Source organism: Octopus sinensis, linkage group LG5, assembly GCF_006345805.1.
Source record: "Octopus sinensis linkage group LG5, ASM634580v1, whole genome shotgun sequence".
Classification (NCBI taxonomy): domain Eukaryota; kingdom Metazoa; phylum Mollusca; class Cephalopoda; order Octopoda; family Octopodidae; genus Octopus; species Octopus sinensis.
The window spans coordinates 39,064,903-39,087,424 of record NC_043001.1 but is presented as its reverse complement, the minus strand read 5'-3'; the positions used below and the strand labels follow the sequence as shown (position 1 = coordinate 39,087,424).

Sequence of the window (22,522 nt, the reverse complement as noted above, 5' to 3'; positions counted from 1 at the left end):
AGATTAACCAAGAAGATAGCTTTCGTGTGCGGCAGATGCACAGGGGCAATAGATACCACAGATACTCAGAAAACAGATTCCATCACACTCCAGAAGTAGTTGATAGTTTCCGCTATCTAGGCAACCAAGTTAGTAGTGGGGGTGGATGCTCAGAGAGTGTTACCACTAGAATAAGAATAGCCTGGTCAAAGTTTAGAAATCTTCTTCCCCTACTAGCGACAGAGGGTCTCTCGCTCAGAGTGAAAGGTAGATTGCATGATGCATGTATGTGAACTGCCATGCTTCATGGCAGTGAAACATGGGCCGTGACTCTGGAGGACATGCGTAGGCTCAAAAGAAATGAAGCTACCATGATATACTGTATGTGTAATGTCAGTGTGCATGCACAACAGAGTGTAAGTGCCCTGAGAGAAATGTTGTACATAAGAAGCATTGGATGTGGCTTGCAGGAGAAACATTTGCATTGATATGGTCATGTACTATGGATGGATGAGGAGAGATGTGTGAGGAAGTACCACCCCCAAACTGTTGAAGGAATCCAGGGTAGAGGTACACCCAGGAAGACATGGGATGAAGTGGTCAAGCATGTCCTTTAAATGTTGGCCTCACAGAGGCCATTACAAAAGACCGAGAACTCTGGAGATATGCTGTGACTGAGAAAACCTGACAAATGAAGTGAGTTCATGGCTTGCAGGATGGCCTGCTGTGCTTGAGGAGACCTATTGAGTGAAATACATCAACATCAATATAAAAATCAAATGGATATTGTAGTTGTGATACCCATGTTGGTGGCACGTTGGGCCTCACAGAGGCAATGATAAAAGACCAAGACCCCTGAGATATGCTGTGACTGCAAAGATCCAACAAATGAAGTGAGTTCAGGGTTCACAGGGTAGCCTGCTGTGCTTACCTTGGATCGTAGGGCAACCTGCTGTGCTTGAGGAGACCTATTGAGTTAAGTACATCTACATCAAAATAAAAATCAGTGGAAATTGTAGTTGCGATACCCGTGCCAGTAGCATGTAAAAAGCACCATCCAAACGTGGCCAATGCCAGCGCCACCTTGACTGGTGTCCGTGCCAGTGACATGTGAAAAGCACCAACCAATCGTGGCCGTGTACCATCCTCTTTTGGTCTCTGTGCTAGTGGTACATAAAAAGCACCCACTACACTCATGGAGTGGTTGACGTTAGGAAAAACATCCAGCTGTAGAAACACTGCCAGATCAGACTGGAGCCTGGTGCAGCCTCCTGGCTTCCCAGACCCTAGTCGAACCATCCAACGCATGCTAGCATGGAAAACGGATGTTAAGCAATGATGATGTGTATATTATCCATGTAACTCCTCTACAGCAAGGCATGGCGTATCCATGTCATTCCTACTACAGCAAGACACCTATCTGTCCTCTGTACTTTAAATCTCACAATTGCTACAAAGCTATACTCCCCTCGGTAGTTGGTAGGGTATTTTGTGTTGGCAAGGTACTTGTTGACCTGTTATTGCTGTTACCATGTAAAAAGCACTGGTGATGGGGCCACATAAAAACACCAATACAATCTGTAAAGTGGTTCGCATCCAGCTGCAGAAACCATGCCAAAACAGACAATGAACATTGTTGTGGCTTCTAGCCTTGTCAGTTCCTGTCAAACTTTCCAACATATGCCAGCATGGAAAACAGATGTTATTATGATGATGATGATGATATACTTAGATGTACATAAATATAAACATACACCACACCTTGTCTACAAATGAGAGTTGAGAAATTCCACAGTAATTATCTTCTCTTTCTCTTATAAGCAAGGTTTTGTTTCATTCTGGATTGACTTTCCAGCAACATGCTGAGGAGCTTTCTGGAGTCTCAGTGTAGTTTCAGAAGTGGCAGAGTGATATTGGATAGGATTTTTGTTTTGCATCCTGTCAGGCAACTTCAAGAGAAATGCAATGAACAGAAGCTGGACTTGTATGAAGTCTCTGTTGATCTGAAGAAGACTTTTGATCCTGTAAATAGAAATTCTTTATGGAGTGTTCTGAAGCTTCGGTGTCCTGTTAAGTGTGTGTCTCCCTCTAGATGTTTTCATGATAGAATTGAGAGTATGTGTTTGAAATGGTGTTAAACAAGCCACTATATACACACACACACACACACACACACACACAACACACACACACCACCAACACCCACAAACACACCCACCACACACCAACTTCATTTGCCTTGTATTTTCTTTAGTGTTGTCGATGGTTTTGAGGAGTGCTTACATGGTTTCTATATCGGATACTGAACAATGGGGATGATGTTGCTGCCAAAATTAAAGTGTTCTTATATGTAAATCCCTGTATATTGATGACTTTAATATTGATCTTGATGCTCACTCCCAGAATGATATGCAGCATCTTATGGACTCCTTTTCAACAGCATGCAATGCATTGAGCCTAACAACCAGCCTACAAAAGACAGTCATAATATACCAATGTGCACAAGGTAAAGCCTACTCTTGTGTTTATGTATATGGACAGAAATTGTTGCTTGTGGAAAAATTTGTGTATTTAGACAGTACTGTGAAAATGACGAATACTCTTGATAATGAAATTTCCCACCATATCAAGAAAGCCAGTGATGCATTTGGAAAATTTGTTAGAAGTTTATGGTCTTGGTATGGAATTTCAGTTGTGACAAAATCAAAAGTCTGCAATACTTGTATTTTGTTTTTATTGCGATAGTCTTGTCAGATCTTTGTTATTTACTAGAGAAATATGAATAGGCTGTCATCTACTAAATGTTCAGTAACAAACATAAGTGACAAATTCCTTGAATTCAATAAGCCTAGTAGTGTATAGTCTCTTGTAGTTCAAGATTATGATGCAGTGGTTATATGGTCAAGATGGAAGATCGTTGGATTCCTTAGCAATTTATATGTTGTAAGTTTGGTCAGGGTAAAAGACCAGCACACAATCTTAAATGAAATAAGAACTGCATCAAGAATATACTGGAAAAAGTTAAAATGTTGGAAAATAGATGGGAAAACATCATTCTAGATCATTCCTTATATATAAAAGCAGTGCATCATCACTGGAAGGAATTTGAATGAAATTGTACTGAGCATGAAAATCTCAAGAGAGATGTTCATAAGGGTCTTGATGTTAATTTGCCTGAGAATGTTGGTTTAACATGTAACAAATGTGGTTGTTTCTTAGACAGACATACCATAGAAGTCACCAGAGAAGCCACACACACACACAGGAACATTATTAACTATACATTGTGCAGCATCTCTACTTGCAGTGAATGTGGAAAAGAAAGTGCATCAGGAAACAGAGTGAAATGCCATGACAATTCACCAAAGCAATACTATAAACACCTACTACAAAAGGTGCCCATCATTGTGACATATGAAAAGCCACATCAATGTTGCTTATGTTCAAAAGAACTATCAAGTAGTGGAATTATTTGAAATGAAGTTGCAACTATTATATATTTGTGTGTGTGTGTGTGTATGAGAGAGAGAGAGAGAGAAGAAGAAAAATATTACTATACTGCTGAGTATTGTGCCTTATTGTATGAAAATTACAAAATGATTTTTACCTTCAAAACAGAAATGCAAGTTGTACATATATATCTGTTGATATACAAGCACATATGTCATTTATAGTATATTCTATATATACTCTGTACTATATACTGTGTATTGGTATGTGTGTTGGTCTGTCTAATAGTGTTGCACTGCTGGAGTTGGTGTTCTGGATATGGTGCTGAGGAGGGAGCAGTAGCCTCCTGAGGTATGCATAAACACCCATTACCTGTTTTTCTGTCTTCATTTGCATTGTTTACATGGATATGTTCATCTACAAAGTGTTGTAACTTTCAGTACTGGCTCTCGAGTCTGACTTGTTGAATATATGTGTTTATTTCTCACAAAAGCTTTTCATATCCTCTCTTAATTATTGTCTGGATGGTGTTTGTATTTTCTTTCTAAAGTTGGGATCCTTCATTTTTGCAATGTGCCCACCCTTCCACCCCCACCACCTATACCCTCTACGCATTCCCATCCCCAACACCTATACCCTTTCACCACCCACTATACCTACACCCTTTACTCATTCTGAAAACCTATCTTCTGTATCAGAATCTCTCTTAACAACCTTTCTTTTGCTCTTCCCTCCTTTTTTCTCTCTCAGTAGTGTCTCACCTCTGTTACTATAATACCAATGCCATAGCTTGTATGCTTTTCACCAAAATGTAACTGAAGAGAACCTATCAATTAACTAATCAACTAATCAATTTTGATTTATCTTACGATTAAGTAGGCTTGCAAAGCACACTCACCTCAGTAGATGCAGCAAGTGTGACATGAATGAATAATGGTCGATTAACCGTGAGGACAACTGACATGTGTGTTACTGGCAAATGCTTGTTGAAAGTTTCTTTTTAGATGCTGAATGCTGTCACCCATCCCTGTTCCCTCCTATCTCCCATTCACTTCCTTACAGTTGACACTGTCACTGTAGGCATATTGAAAGGTAGGTCTGGTGAGATAGTTGAGATGCCTCAGTGGAAGTGTGCCAATGTGTATTGCATTCAAGAAGTAGGGTGGGGGGAGCTTCATCCAGGTTCCTCACAGGCAAAGAACATACGTATAAAATCTTCTAGGAAGACAATAATGGTGGGGTAGGTGGTGTGGGCATACTTTTATTTAATAAATTGGTGGATAAGGTATTGAGGTACTCAGACTGTGAGAGAAGATACTTAAGCTTAGATTAGTTACACAAAGTAGTACAGCAACAATTATTTCCACTATGCTCCTCAACCATATCTGCCAAATGAACAAGAGGATCGACTATGCAGACTACTTCAAGGACAAATGCCAGTGACCTTATTTTCATGATTGGTGACTTCAATGGGCATGTTGGACAGCATCCGGTTGGTTTCAGTGGTGTACATGGGGGTTAGGGAGTTGGTTCCCATAATGAAAAGGGAATAAGAATCTGCAACACCAACTTCACCTGATAAACTATCGATCTGATGGCCACACTAGACAGATTCACTACATTTTAACCAGAAAGTAAGGTACATGGTTGCTCATAAATACAAAGACCTTCTGGGGTGAAGAAGGCACCCCTCATCATAGATTAGTCATTAGTGACCTCAGACTTCAGGCTAGAAGAATTCCAAGATGTAGACCAGTCTAGAAAAGAAGGATTTGGAAGCTTTAGGATCCTTTTAATAGTCAGTGATTTAGAGACACTCTAAATGAAGCATTTGATGAAGAAAGGTTACAGACATGTAACATAGAGGACAACTTGGAGTTTCTACAGAATAATTTAGTGAGAGCCACTGACCAAATTTGTGTCTGGTGCAAAGTCCCAACTAGATGTAGGGTAACATGTTTGTGGAATTGTGTAGTAGACAGGGCCATTAGACAAAGAAACAGGTTGGAAGTATTGGAAGAGTAGTGGCATCAGAGAACTATATTAGGTAGACTGAAAGGAAGATGGGTGAAAGGTACATTTAGCTAGGGAAGAAGCAGAAAGGGAGCAGTCTGCCAATGTTCAGTAGTGTAAGGACTTGAGTTTTGAGGTGTTTCAGATAGCAATACAGTGTGCCAGAGGAAACTGTGATGTTGCAGAAGAGAAATGAATTTATATTGATCATGGTTCACTTGCAATTATTGTTTCTGGAAAAAAGAGGCCTAGAAATGCCACTGTCAAAGATTGTTAAATGTAGAGAAGGCATGAATAAAGAAGAGCCTAACACAGACCCAACAGAGGGACCAGCTGTCCTAATTGATAGTAGTTCAGTAGATAAAGCAATTAAGGATGTGAAGAGAGGAAACACTGTAGCCTATCAAGAATCACCACTAAGATATTTAAAGTATCTGGTGGAGTGTGATATGGCTTCATCACCTGCATAGTTAATCAGCTTGTTCACAATGAAGTCATACCTAATGACTGTTATAGCAACATTTTCGTCAATTGCAAAAAAAGTAAAGGTGATACCTTACATATAAATAATTACAGAAGTGTCAAATTGCTGAACCAGATGATGAAAGTTACAGAGAGGGTCATAGCCCAAATAATTAGGAAGAGAGTTAGCCTAGATGTGATACAGTTCGGTTTTGTACCAGGAAGAAGCACAATTAATGCTACTTTTCTGGTAAGGCAACTGCAGGAGAAGCATTAAAAAGCTTCTGCTCATGTAAAATTCGCACCCAAAAGTTTTCTGAATTGCCAATAAGGCCAGGGGTAAAAGGTTTTAATTTAGTTGTATTTAGCATAATTTCACATACTTATGATTAGATTTTATTAAATTTTCATTAAATAAAAATTATTTCTGTTTAACAGGTATCACATTAAAAGCTATTAAATTACAAAGTGTTTATGTTGTTTATAATAAACTTTATTTTACTTTCCTTGCCAACAAGAGATTATGTCCGTTCTTTAGCATACAATCACAGGAAAAATTGTTGATAAGAATTATTAACAAAAGCAAAGAAGATAAATATGCACAGGTGTTGCAAATTAAGTTTAATTACTAATAAACATTAATGGTTTTAGTAAATTTATAAAGAAAACATAAGCAATATACCATCCAGCATAAATAAAAGTAAACTTCATTATATTTAAGCCCTTATTTTTTTCTGTAAAAACCTATTCTGACATTAAATGTTTACATTTTGTATGTCTTTTTTCAACAAAAAACAATTTCTAAAAAAAATTCTGGAAATGTTCTGCTCATGTAATTTATGCACCCTAAAGTTTATTTTTTTTTGAGAAAAAATGCATAAATTACATGGGTTTTTACAGTAACCAAAAATACACCCCAGCAGTTGTCTTTTGTTGACATAGAGAGAGCTTTTGATAGGGGTCCCCACTCCCATATCTGGTGGTCAGTATAGATGAGTGGTTTGTGAGAGCTGTAAAATCCACATACAGAGATGCTGTCAGTTTGGTGAAAGTCAGCAATGAGTATATTAATGAATTTAGTGTACAGGTAGGAGTTCACTAAGGTTTGGTTGCCAGCTCCATCTTGTTTGTCATAGTCCTCCAAACCATAAGAGAGGAATTTAAGACTGGCTGTCCTTGGGCACTCTTTTACAATGATGACCTTGTCCTTATAGCTGAATCTCTGCCAGAACTAGAGAAGAAATTTCATGTGTAGAAGCAGTGTATGGAATTAAAGGGTTGTAGAGTTAATTTAGGAAAACCAAAGTTCTAGTAAATAGGAAAGCTCACTGAACATGTAGAAAAGATGTATGTAGAAACCTGATACTGTGTACCCAGTGCAAGTTATGGACACATAACAGATTTAGGAAAGACAAAGTGCTAGTAAGTAGGAAAACTCACTCAATATGTAGAAAAGATGTATGTAGAGATTCGATACTGTGTACCCAGTGCAAATTATGGACATATAGGAAATGCTGCAGTATCACTGGAAGGTAAACAGAGAAAGTCATCTTTGTGTGTGGCAGATGTGCAGGTACAATAAGCATTAGGAATGTACTGAAAACAGAGTTCCTCAAATGTCTAACGGAGCATCTTTAGAAGTAGTAGATAACTTACACTACTTAGACAACCAAGTTAACAGTGGAGGAGGATGCTTTGAAAGCATAAGTGCTAAAATAAGAGCAGCTGGACAAATTTCAAAGAGCTACTACCTCTGAGTGAGAGGCAGATTGTATGATGCCTATGTATGAACAATTATACTACATGGCAGTGAAACATGGTCTGTGACAACAGAGGATATGTGATAGCTTCAAAGGAATGAAGCTAGTGTGCATATACGACAAAGTATAAATGATTTAAGAGAAAATTTGGGTACAAGCCACATCAGATGTCGTGTACTGCCTCTGAGCTAAAATTTGAAACCTTTATTATTATTATTATTATTGTTGTTATCTTTTTTTTCCTCTTCTTTCAAATTTGCTTCCATTTCTTGCCGAGTGTCTTCCTGACTCCTAGGGCAAAGAAACTCATAGTATACATTGGTAGGCCATTAAACTAAACTCACTAGTTCGTTCATTTTTTTTCTTTTTGTTTTAAAGTTAAATTAAAATACATGGGTAGTAATAGTTCTTTATTATTATTATTATTATTATTATTATTATTATTATTATTATTATCATTATTATTATTATTATTATTATTATCATTATTATTATTATCATTATCATCATCATCATCAAATATTATGATTATTATTATATAACTTCTGGAATGAGTAGACCAGGAAGACATGGGACAAAGAGGGGAGAAATGATCTTCCAATGTTGAGCCTCAAATAGATGACAAGGGACTGAGATTACTGATGATCTGTTGTGCTTGAAAAGACACATCGAGCGAAGTATAATTGTGGCCATCCATACATATAAGTAGATCCATCATGACCATGCACCCCACTCATTCATGCACATAATCTGTTTTCTGACTAAACACCCCTACAGTCGATCTTCTCAACATCCCTCCATGATCACCCACTGCAGGTCCCTCTATTATACCTCACATGCCTATCTGTGCATTCTCTATGCTCTGACTTATCAACCATACTCCACCTCTCAGCCACCCGACTTCCTGTTACCATCACTTGCTATAATCATGTTTTCTCCATCTCTAAACATAAATTTTCTCTTTTTCCTGGACTTATTGTACATTGACATTTGCTGGGCAGCTGACCTCTGCAACGGTGTATGACTTTTGCTCCCTGTCCCACAGAACAATATCAGTTCTGTTATGTTTGCACCAAATTGATATTTTTATTAGAGAAAGTAATATTTGTGTGTGGGACATATATAGGTACAATAAACACTAGAAGTGTACAAAAAATAAACTTCATCAAATGTCAATGGAGATACTTAGAAGTGGTAGATAGCTTCTGTTATCTGGGTGACCAAGTCATCAGTGGTGATGGATGCTCCAAGAACATAGTTGCTTGAATAAGAATAGGCTAGGCAAAGTTCAGAGAGCTTCTGTCTCTGTTGGTAACTAATGGCCTCTCCCTCAGAGTGAAATGCAGATTGCATGATGCTTGTGTGGGAACAGCTATGGTACATGGCAGTGAAACATGAGCTATGACTTCAGAGGACATGTGAAGGCTCAAAAGAAAATGAGGCTAATATGCTTCATTGGATGTGCAATGTCAGTGTGTATTTACGGCAGTGTAAGCACCTTGAGAGAAAAATTGAGCATAAGTGGCATCAGACGTGGTGTGCAAGAGAGATGAGTGCACTGGTATGGTCATGTGATGCATATGGACAATGACAGCTGCATAAAGAAGCGCGAATCTCTAACTGTGGTGGGAACTTGTAGAAAAGGTAGACCCACGAAGACATGATGTGAGGTAGTGAAGCATTATCTTCAGATGTTGAGTCTCATGATGCAATGACAAGTGATTGAGACCTTTGACAATTTGATGTATTTGAGAAGACATGTAAAAGACAGCCATGTCTGTAACATGTGAACAGCACCTGTGCTGGTGTCACAGAAAGGGCATCTATGCTGGTGACATGTAAAAGGCACTCATGCTGGTGGCACATAAAAGGCACCCATGCTGGTGACATGTAAAAGGCACCTACTACGTTCTTGGAGTAGTTGGTATTAGGAAAGGCATCCAGTTGTACAAACCAGGCCAAATCAGACAGAGCCTAGTGCAACTCTCCAGCTTACCAGTTTCAGTCAAACTGTCTAACCCATGCCAGCATAGATAATAGACACTAAATGATGATGATTGGGGTATTTCACCAGTATTCCATGTTTTTAAAGGCATGGATACTAGCTGGTTCTGACATGCCCTTGATGTATACATCAGGGCAGTCCTTCCTGCAGATTGCATTGTAAATAGTCTTTGCAACTGTATCATGCCTCAGGGGCAGGTATTATATTATAGACATTTTGGGGCAGCTGCTGATGATATGTTTGATATCTTCCATGCTGGTATAGCAGAGCCAACATTTTTTATCTCAATTTGGAGGTTTGGTGGAATATTTGTCCCTCCTATTTATCAGGCATTTAGCAGCTTTCTCCTGTTCCTGACTAGCAAAGGCATAACTCTGTGTGTGTGTGTGCACATGCGTACGTATGCGTACCCTTGTTTCAATGCTATGTGATGGCTATAAACAATGATCACCATCATACAAGCAGCAATATTTCTCTCTAGTCTTCTGTAAAAACAGGTCTGATCATGAGGAAATAATAACTTGCTTCGAATCAGATGAGGAAGGGCATCCAGCTTTAGAAAATCTGCCTCAACAATTTCTGTGGTTGTTTACTCCATATGCCACCTCTTGTACCTACACCTTAAATCCATCATGGCATCTGATGTGGCTTTTTAAAACCAGACAATGTATTGAAAAGACACCCATAAAGATTGCATATCTGCAGTTAAGTTCTGATCTTTGTGGATCTTAAAATGTCTTTTGAGGCCTCCATTAGATTTTCAGACCTTGTGGCATACATGGTATTGAAAGGTGTGCACAGATATATAGGCAGAATAGTTGGTGAAGGTCCACATATGAGATTTGAGCCCAGTAAAAGTCAGGCATGTTCTGCCACAAACTGTGCTCAGAAAAAGGTTACTGAAATTCACCTTCTCAATCAGAACATTCTTCTTTAAATCTCTCTTGAGTCTTGCATATGTTATCCTGGCCTCTTCAAATGCTTTCACTCCACTCCACACTTTCTCCACCATCCAGCTCAAGCCAAAGCAAGGGTTTCTATGGCCTTTGGATCCATTCCAAGTTACTTCATGGTAGTTCTTATGCCATCCTAAAACCTATATATATATATATAATAATTATATACATAGTTATAACAAGGGATTAGCTTTACACCTCACCACATGCTGTAGAAATAGACACCAAATGCCCTATTACCACCTTAAAATCTCAGAGAATAAAATACTATATTGTAGGTGAGCAAAAGAATAATAATGAATCAACAACTATTTGGTTAACCGCATGCAAGATTCTGTTTCAAGCTTAAAGTAAAAAAATATAACCTATTGCTATCATTAATAACAGTATTCCATAGCATAAATTTATGAGTATCTCAAAATATGCATGCGAGCTGTGACATCACCTAACCAATATCCACCCACACTCGTAGAAATATACTGCAAAGTAAAATTCACATCTTTCCTTTATACCCATGTGTAGTGCATCAAGATCTAGCTTGCAGTTAATACAGTTTTGATCAAGGAGTAAATTTTTCGAATATTAATTATAATAAAGGGTTGAATCATTGATACTTTTACCAGGTGTTCAGCACGGAAATAAAAACTTCGTAGGTAAATTTGTATTTTCACGCTGCCCACCTGGTAAAATTATTAATGATTTTACCCTTTATTTTAATATATATGTATATATATATATATATAATAGACAGAAGTATTGGGTTATATAACTTTATTTATTTACTATAGGCTTATAGCTGTTTCTAATATGTATTTGTGTGTGTTCATGTTTCAATATTATCACTTGATTGATTGATCGACTAAAAATATTCTGCACTGCTCTCACAATGATATTTTTGTCATAGCCAAAACAAATGAAGTGGCATTTATATATACAAACAAACAAATGTATATATATATATATATATATAGAGAGAGAGAGAGAGAGAGAGAGAGAGAGAGAGTGGTTTTAGACTGTCAACATAATGTGACATGCCTGTAAAGCGAATTACACCACCGCTATTTAGCCCTAGGAAGCATCGATGCTTCCTGTTGGCTTTGACACATTTACCGTGTCCTTATATTTGTGAAGGGGAGGCAAGCGCCCCCACCAGCTAGGATTAGCACCTGAAGGCATGCATGTTTCTGGGTCTCGCCCGTCATCAGCTGGTGGGGGTGCTTGCCTCCCTTTCGCAAATATAAGGATGCAGGAAATGTGTCAAAGCCGACAGGAAGCGTCGATGCTTCCTAGGGCTAAATAGCAGTGGTGTAATTCCCTTTACAGGACTCTCACAATATGTTGACAAGTATACAACCTCTCTATCGCTCTACCACCGCTCATGTCTCTTTGAGACATTTAGAAATTCAATATTTAGAAATTCAATATATACCTACATTTATGCCACACTTGCCCTTACCTCTCCAACACCACCCTCCTCACAGGCACCCATCATCAGCCCTATCATTTCACTGACTCCTTCGCCTGCACTTCTAGCAATGTCATCTACTGCATCTCCTGCTCTCTCTGTCCTTCTCTATACATCGGTCAAACAGGACGCCACTTGGCTGACCGGTTCGCGGAACACTTCTGAGACATCAGACTTGGCAACAACATCCCAGTCTCATGCCATTTCTGCTCTACCGGTCACTCTTTACAGTATCTGTCTGTGTTCAGATTGTCCTTGCACAGGGGCCATCTGGGCTCCCGTCTTTGTCATGAGCAGGAAGACCCTCTCCTCTCTCCATCTCACACCTACTTCCTCCCACCCACCTCTCCTCTCTTGCTCTGACACCTACTTCCTCTCTTCACTCCTACCCACCTTCTCTTCTTCCTTCCACCCTCTTCCTTCATTGTCACCCCTTCCTTGTTATCCACCCCTACATATTCCAACCCCACCATCCCCATACATCCCATCCCTTATACTCCACCCTTGCTTCCCTCACTCTCACCTCCACTACACCACACCACACACCACCACACCACACACCACCACACCACACAACCACACACCACCATAAACCATCATACCATACCACATCACACCACCCTGCACACACTAGCACTGACCACTTCCCAGCACACACACTAGCACTGACCATTTCCCAGCACCTACACCATCATCCACACACCTACACATGCACACACACACATGTCGAGGTCACCAGCCCCCTTCCACATGCACATACATGCTCTCACATACATGCACATGCACCTTCATTTTAGCATCACCACTACTTTATTATCACCCCTTCTTCCTAGCTCTCCTGTGTGACCCCTCTGTCCGGCATTCATGATGATAGATCACTAGCCACTAAAACTTTAGTATTTTGGCTACCTGTTTATTTCTGTGTTCCTTTCTGTCGATGAGTGTAGGCTCAAAACATAAAAGACTTTCTCACTTCCAGAGCATTAAACTAATACATCTGTTTGTTGTCTACACACCCGTCTTCGTCTTTTGTTTTTTTTTGTAAATTCACACTATATATATATATGTATATATATATATCAAGGGGTACTGAAAAGTTTCTGGATTTGGGTAAAAGAAAATAGAGAAGGATTAGTTAATTATAATTTTATTCAACATATTCCTCTCTCAGATTCTCATACTTATTGCAGTGGTCCTTCAGTTTTTCTAAGCTCTGTAAAAAACCTCAGAAGGCTGTGATACTCTTAAAGCCAGGAACTTTTCAGCACCCCCTCATGAGGTTGTGCATCACTCCTTGCTTTGCTGCTATTTCAATTTTCTTGTGGCAAAGCTAACCATTTCTAACATTTCTTGTTTGTGATGGGCCCACACATTCCTTCCTCACCACCAATACCAGAAATCTCTTCTCTCATACTGGAAATTCCTTCCCTCATACCGAAAATCCCTTCTCTTAATACTGGTAATCTCTTCTCTTATGCCGGTAAACTCTTCCCTTATACCGAAAGCTCCCACAGAATGCTGCCTCACTTCTGAACCAGAAGACATACATACCTTCATCCCTCCCTCACTTCCAAACCATCTTCCTCCTTCTTCTCACCACTTCTCATTTTCTCTCTCTCTCTCTCTCTCTCTCTCTGTATATATATATATATATATATATATACTGGACTAACCCAGCCAAATAGCAGCCCATTACTTACTGATTTAATTTAACATTGGCCTATTTATATCTATATTTGCAACTGCAGTAACACTTATATTACAATGCTTAGTTTACTCTCACCCCCAGTAGAGGCAAAATTTTAACATGTTTGAATGATGATAGGTTAAAAGCGAGACCAACTGTTTTGACATGTCTGTCATCAAACTATCATGGAAACCTTCTTTTCAGGTGCTGAATAACATCACTCCTTCCCATGTTCCCTCCCACATCCCTTTCCTGGTTTTCAGAGTTGGCACTCTAAATGTAAGCACATTGAAATGTAGGTCTAACATGATTATAGAAATGCTTGAATGGAGGCATGTTGATGTATGTTGCATCCAAGTGGTAAGGTGGAGGGGGGCTTCTGCCAGATTCTTCACAGGCAAGACACACAGGTACAAAATTTTCTGGGAAGGTAAAAGTGACAGAGTAGGTGGTATGGAAATACTTCTTGCAGACAGATGGGTGGATTAGGTCATAGAGGTAGTTAGAGTGTGAGTACTTAAGCTCAAGCTAGTTTTGCAGAATAGTATAGCTACAATTATATCTGCCTACGCCCCCACAAGCAGGCCTACTAAATGAACAAAAGGACCACTTTTATGATATTCTTCTGCAGGCTACCTCAAAGACGAGAGACAACGATTTTGTCTTTGTGGCTGGGAATTTCAATGGGTATGTCAGACAGCAGCCTGGTACCTTCCATGATGTTCATGGAAGCCATGGAATTGGTTTCCAAAACAAAGAGGGGACAAGGCTACTGGAGTTCTTTGATGCAAATAACCTTTTGATCTGCAACACCAACTTCAGGAAGCCAGCCAGATCGATTTCATTCTCACTAGACAGTGTGATGCATGGTTGTTCTTAAATACAAAAACCCTCCATAGTGAAGAACGTACCCCCCAACAAACTCCAGGCTATAAGGAAGCCAAGAAGCAGATCAAACTGGAAAAGAAAGATTTGGAAGCTTAAGGACCTTTCAATGGTCAGAGATTTAGAGACACCCTAATTGAGAAATCTGGTGAGAGGGAGGAGGAGCTACAATGTTGGTGACATGTAAAGAACATCTTTTGAACTTTGGGCCTCATGGAGACAAAGTGGCTGAGTCCCTTTCAAGCACTGGGCCTCATGGAGGCAAGGTGGCTGAGTTCCTTCAAGCGTTGGGCCTCATGGTGGCAAAGTGGCTGAGTTCCTTTCAAGTATTGGGCCTGAGGGAGGGAATTTGGTTGAGTTCCATTCATGTGTTGGGCCTCACAGAGACGATACCCAAGACCATTGGCACTATGCTGTACTTGAGGAGAAGACCCATCAAGCCAAACAAGATCAAAGTCGTGGCAGATACCAGTATCATGCAAACTGGTACCCATGTCAGTGGCATGTAGAAGCACCCATTACTCTCTTGGAGTGGTTGGCATTAGGAAGGGTATCCAGTCATAGAAAACCATGCCATATGAGACTGGAGTCTTGTGCAGCCTTCCAGTGCCAGCCCAGTGAAACTGTTCAACCCATGCCAGCATGGACAATGGATGTTAAATGATGATGTTTTATTTATATATTTATATATATATATATATATATATATATATGGGATTAGATTAGTGCTTCATCATAGATTAGCAACCATTATATTGGCCTATGCCCCTCAGCCGGAGCTACCCGATGGACAGAAAGACCGATTCTACGACACCCTACTGAAGACTACCTCGTTGACGAACGACAGAGACCTTCTCTTTGTGGCTGGTGACTTCAATGGGCATGTTGGATAACATGCTGGGGGCTTCCATGGTGTACATGGAGGCTACGGTTATGGTTCCCGCAATGAGCAGGGAACCAGGCTGCTGGAGTTCTGCGATCCAAATGATCTTATGGTTTGCAACACTAACTTCAGGAAACCTACCACCACCTAGTCACCTACCGATCGGGCCAACATACTAGCCAAATTGACTGCATCCTTGCCAGGAAAAGGGAAAGATGGCTCTCTTAAAAATGCCAAAACCTTCCCAGGTGAAGAATGTACCCCACAACATAGACTGGTAGTTAGTGACTTTAGGATCAGGACTAAGAGGACAACCAGGAGACGACCAACATGGAGAAGAAGGGTCTGGAAGCTTAAAGATCCTGTGAATGGATAGAGATTTAGGGACATATTACTTGAAGCCTTTGACGAAGTAGAAGGGGATATAGCTTCACATGGGGTAGAAGACAACTGGAGGTTTCTAAGGGACAACCTGCTGACAACCACTGACCAGATCTGTGGATGGTGCAAAGTCTCCTCTTGACCCAAAATAATGTGGTGGTGGAATAATGTTGTAGACAGGGCTATTAGAGAAAAGAGACAGGCTTGGAAGGACTGGAAGAATGGTGGTAGCAGGGAATCATATCAGACTGCCAAAAGAGAAGCTAAGAGACAGGTTTATTTAACCAGAGGGGAAGCAGATAAGAAAAAATTTGCCAATGTTCTGCACCGTGAGAAACAAAGACTTGAGGTATTTTGTGTTGCCAGACTGTGTGAGACAGAATCATGATGTTGTAGGAGAGAAATGTGTCCACATGGATGATGGTTCACTTGCACTAAATGAGGCTGCAAAGAGAGAGGTTTGGAGATGCCACAATGAAAGGTTGCTGAATAAAGAAAATGAATGGGAGAAAGAGAGTCTGCCTATTGTTGACCCAACAGAGGGACCAGCTATCCGAGTTGACAGTACCTTGGTAGTTAAGGCATTTAGAAGCATGAAGACAGGGCAAGCCCCCAGCCCATCAGGAATCACTGCAGAGATGCTCAAAATATCTGGCAGTGTCGGCATTAGCCTGGTCACCCATGTAGTTAACCAGGTGATACACGAAGGAGTCATATCCAATGACTTGTGTAGCAGCATAATAGTCAACTGCTACAAAGGAAAAGGTGACGCTTTAGATACAAATAATTACAGAGGTATCAAGCTCTTGGATCAGGTAATGAAGGTCACGGAGACGGTCATAGCCCAACTAATTAGTGAAAGAGTCAGTTTGAAGAGATGCAGTTTGGTTTCGTGCCAGGGAAAAGCGCCACTGATGCTATATTTCTGGTTAGACAGCTGCAGGAGAAATACCTAGCCAAAGATAAGCCCCTGTACCTGGCTTTCGTTGACATGGAGAAAGCCTTCGACAGGGTACCCCGATCCCTTATCTGGTGGTCAATGAGGAAACTAGGGATAGATGAATGGTTAGTGAGAGCTGTGCAAGCCATGTACAGAGATGTCGTAAGTAAGGTTAGGGTTGGCAACATGTACACAGAAGAATTCAAAGTAGAGGTTGGGGTCCACCAGGGTTCAGTATTCAGCCCCCTCCTATTTATCATAGTCCTCCAGGCAATTACGGAGGAATTCAAGACAGGTTGCCCCTGGGAGCTTCTCTATGCTGACGACCTTGCTCTAATTGCTGAGTCACTATCAGAACTGGAGGAGAAGTTTCAAGTATGAAAACAAGGATTTGAATTGAAGGGCATTAGAGCCAACTTAGGTAAAACCAAAGTCCTAATAAGTAGGATGGCAGACACACCACAAATTCCTTCATGTAGATGGCCCAGCTCGATTTGTATAAATGGCATAGGTAGAAACTCTATAAGATGTACCCAGTGTAAACTATGGACACATAAGAGGTGCAAGAATATCTATGGAAGGCTAACTGCAAAGATAGTTTTTGTATGTGGCAGATGCTCAGGAGCAATAAACACTGAAAATTTGCAGAGACCAACTTCCGCCACATTTCAGGGAGAAAAACTAGAAGTAGCTGATAGCTTCTGTTACCTAGGTGACAAAGTCATTAGCGGGGGAGGGTGCACTGAAAGTGTAGCTGCTAGAATAAGAATAGCCTGGGCTAAGTTCAGAGAGCTCTTACCTCTGCTGGTGACAAAGGGCCTCTCGCTCAGAGTAAAAGGCAGACTGTACGACGCATGTGCATGAACAGCCATACTACATGGCAGTGAAACATGGGCCGTGACTGCTGAGGATATGCGTAAGCTCGCAAGGAATGAAGCCAGCATACTCCGATGGATCTGTAATGAACAGTGTGCATACTCGATAGAGTGTTAGTGCCCTGTGAGAAAGGTTGGTCCTAAGAAGCATCAGATGTGGTGTGCAAGAGAGAAGACTGTGCTGGTATGATCATGTGGCGAGAATGGATGTCGATAGCTGTGTGAAAAAGTCCCACACCCTAGCAGTTGAGGGAACCCGTGGAAGAGGTAGACTCAGGGAGACCTGGGAAGAAGTGGTGAAGCATGACCTTCAAACATTGGGCCTCACCGAGGCAATGACTAGTGACGGGGACCTCTGGAAATATGCTGCGCTGCAGAAGACTCGGTAAGTGCAAGTGTGACCATAAACTTGTGGCCTATGCCAGGGGTGTAACCAGTCCACTTATGCATGCCTTTCCTTCATTGGACACTAAACTCTGCTTGCGAAGACTAGTTGAGGCAAGTGAAATCGAAGTCGAAATCAAATTCGGTGACTGGCATCTGTTGCTAGTGGAGTGCTAAGAGTACCATACGAGTGAGATCGTTGCCAGAGCAACAAGCTGGCCTTCATGCTGATGGCCCGTTAAACACACCATTCAAGTGTGATCATTACCGCGTCGCCTTACTAGCATATGTACTGGTGGCATGTGAAATATTTGAGCCAGTTCGTCACCAGTGTCGCTGGAATGGCGCCTGAGCAGGTGGCACGTAAAAAGCACCATTTGGGCATGGCCGTTGCCAGTACCACCAAACTGGCCCTCATGCCGGTGGCACATAAAGGCACCCACTACACTCTCAGAGTGGTTGGCGTTTGGAAGGGCATCCAGCTATAGAAACTCTGCCAGATCAGATTGGAGTCTGGTTCGCCAGACCTCAGTCAAATCGTCCAACCCATGCTAGCATGGAAAGTGGACGTTAAATGATGATGATAATGATGATGGTGTCTCTAAATATATATAAACACATCACATGCATATATATATCATCATCATCATTATCTTCATTTAGCATCTGCTGTTCATGCTGGCATGGGTTGGACAGTTTGACCAGAGCTGGTAAGCTGAGGCATTGCACCAGACTCCAGTCTGATTTTGTATGGTTCCAGGTTCAGTCCCACTTTGTGGCACCTTCTAGTATTGTCTCATCAACCAAAGCATTGTGAGTGGATCTGGTAGACAGAAATTGAAAGAAACCCATCACATATATATGTATGTGTGTCTGTGTTTGTTCACCACCTCCACTTGAAAACTAATGTTGGTGCGTGTATGACCCTATAACTTAGCAGTTCAGCAAAGTAACTGATAGAGTAAGTACCAGACTTAAAAGCAATAGATACTGAGATCAATTCATTCAACTGAAATTCTTCAATGTGGTGCCCCAGCATGGCCATAATCTAATGATTGAAAGCAAAGATAGATTTCTTTATTAGGCCATGCAGGGCTAAACACAGTGGGGACTATACGATGTAGAATTTTTCTTTTCAAAATCGATCAATAGGGATTGAAAATGTTTTAAGACATATACAGAAAGAGATGACAAGGTAACGTTTTAGCAATAGAAATTTGCAAAAGGGGGAGAAAATATAACACTGACTAGGGTTATCCATGGAAAGAAAAGCCTATGAAAAGAACACTGTAACCTCAGAAAAATAAACATGAGAGCAAAACACCCTTTCCTTTTTAGTTTTATAGGTTCATGCTCAAAGTGGGTTCATCATTCATGCATACCATCTTTGCTACATTCACCCACCTTTTATTAAACTTCTCATTAGTAAAAACTTCCCTCTCTACTCTCATCTTCTTTTTCAAGTAATACTTAAAAAAGTTGATGATAGGTTGGCCAGAGAGAAAAGTATTTGTCTCTAAACTTTTCAAATGAGTCCACCATACACACTCTTTCACCATAGCCACCGTCCCAGCTGAAGGAAGGTGGCGGGGCAGTATTTATGATAGACTCGGTTGACAACTGGACTCATCCCACATATGACTGCATAAAGTTATTATATTCTCAAAATGTTTTTTATCTTAAAAGATATAAGCAAATTATGTATATAACTTTATCGTTGATAGGCATGTGTATGTGCGTGTATTTATATATACCATATTTTCTGGCATATAAAACGCACATTTTGTTTAAAAATTCCCTCAAAAATTGCCCTGTCCTTATAAGCTGAAGATCAGGCTTTAGGTAGAATTGGTTAGTATTATTAATGATGGACAATACTGACAGCAGTGCAGGTCAGTGGTGATATTTGGTAGTGTTAGGATAATTATCGTAACTTATCCTGCCAAAAGATGTCAGTCCAAATTTTTGTGATTCCTATATATGAATGTATGAGATATTTAGTTTTTGTTAGCTGTAATTTCTTTCTTGTAGATTAGGCCTACTAAAATTGGGGTGTGTCTTATATGCCCCAAAATATATATATTTTGTATATATATGTGTGTGTGTGTGTATATATATATATATATATATATATATATAAATACAAAATGGGGCAAGAACGCAAATCATCCAGCAAATCAACCCTAGGGCTTATTCTTTACAAGCCTAGTACTTATCATATCGGTATTTTTTGGTGAACCGCTAAGTTACAGGGATGTAAACACACCAGCATCGGTTGTAAAGCGATGTTGGGGGACAAACACAGACACACAAACACACACACGCACACACACACAAACACACAAGACACACACACACACACATACATATATGATGGGTTTCTTCCAGTTTCCATTCACAAGAACATTATGTTCTTGTGAGGGATGTTTTTCCATTTATTAATACACTACTAAACCTCCGAGTTATCATGAAAAGCATTAACCAGAAATGCTCCCCAACTGAGTCCCGCGCTGATCGTATGTAAAAAGCACCATCCAAACATGCTTGAGGCCAGTGCCCCCAACTGGCTTCCATGCCGGTGGTACGTAAAAAGCACCATCCAAATCGTGATCGATGCCAGTGATATCTGACTGATTCCCATGCTGGTGGCACATAAAAAGCACCCACTACACTCTTGGAGTGGTTAGCATTAGGAAGGGCATCCAGATGAAGAAACCTTGCTAGATCAGATTGGTGCCTGGTACAGCCTACTGGCTTGCCAGTCCTCAGTCAAACTGTCCAACTCATGCCAGCATGGAAAACAGACATTAAACGATGATGATGATGATTGTGTTGTCACTTGCTATTTTACTGTGATACTTGTTCACAACCTTTCTTCTTAACCTGTTACACCATAAAATATCTTCCAATGTGTTTTAGCTGATTTTGTTTTGTATTCTGCAGAATAAAAGAAATCTTTTCTTTACATGTTATATTTGTACCATATTATTGTTTTTTCTTTGTTTTTCTTTTTATACATGGACTACAGTCAAATAACCTTGTTTTATTATATTAAAAAGGTTCTGCCATTTGGTGAATAATGTTTGATTTATTTTGTAATAATTTGTCTTTTAGATGACAATGGGAATCTTTACCCAAGTTTTGAAACACCAAATGCCATAAAGGATAAAAAATTCACATTGAAATGCAATGTTGAGGGTGGTAGAAGAAGTTGGTATATTGGAAATGGAACAATTATTGCTAAATACACTGGAGTAATCAGCGAAAATTATAGATATTTTGGTAGCCATCAAGAAACTAGTTGCCAAGAGAAAATCTGCACATTGAGTATAACCAGCATTAGTTTAGATGAAGACAACATGAGCATTATTTGCAGTTCTGGTCTCCATACAAGCATGTTCAATATTACAGTATTTGGTAAGTATTTTTTTCTATTTATTGTGTGATTTTATTCTCTACATTATTTACATTGTACAGATATGTATTCTCATCTTGTTTGTTACCACGTTTCGGCTGATTTACTCCCCAACCCTCATCAGGTGTCCTGGTGGAATTTTGAACCCAACCCTGGGTTCTCATTCCTAAGGTATTTTTGTTGATGTTATTATTGTTATTATTATTATTTATTCAAGACACTACCTGGAATTGAACTTGGAATTTTGGGGTTAGTAGTTTACTCTTAACCACTACACTAGATGCCCACGTGGAATAGGAGAGAGAAGAGAAGGTAGTGAAGATGTGTTGGAGTCCCATCAGGTTACAAATAAATCTATGCTGGTTGTAAAGGAGTGAGAAGGAAATACAAAGATGACACAACTCAGATACATAGATGTGTATATGTATACATCATCATCATCATCAATATCATTTAATGTCCATTTTCCATGCTGGTATGGTGTGGATGGTTTAATAAGAGCTGCAAGCCCTACTGTATGTTTTGATATGGTTCTATGGCTGGATGCTCTTCCTAATGTCAATCACTTTACTGTACCAGGTGCTCTTTATGTGGCAACAACAGCAGTGAGGTCACCAAATAACTTGCAGGACATAACTCCTTAAATGAGTGGGGAGTAGTATTGAGGGAGGTGGCTTTGTGCCAGATGATGAAAGGTTAGAGTATGAATAGAGGGACAGAAATAAGTGTCTTGCTGTAGAGGAGATACATGGCTACTCCAGGTGAAATAGGAAAGAGAGAAGCAAAGGTGGTGAAGATGTGTTGGAGTACCATCAGGTTATAAGTAGGTGGTAATTAGATTGGAGAGGATGAGTAGGCAGTTAAGTTCATGAGAGTGCAAAAGAAGAGTGAATACAGGTGGAGGGAGGGATGTGTTGTGGAGAAGAGAGGTATTCATCAGGGATAGATTGTGTGCATATAAGTTCATGACAGTGCAAAAGGT

General features: G+C 40.1%; 1 protein-coding gene across 1 annotated transcript in view; it reads left to right on the top strand.

The window, feature by feature from the left end:
• LOC115212114 overlaps window positions 1–22,522 on the top strand; it is a 556,559-nt gene that overhangs the window by 82,505 nt on the left and 451,532 nt on the right. The window contains exon 4 of the mRNA XM_029780954.2: window positions 21,240–21,542. Coding sequence (XP_029636814.1) covers window positions 21,240–21,542 — 303 coding nt within the window. The remainder of the gene's footprint in view (window positions 1–21,239; window positions 21,543–22,522) is intronic.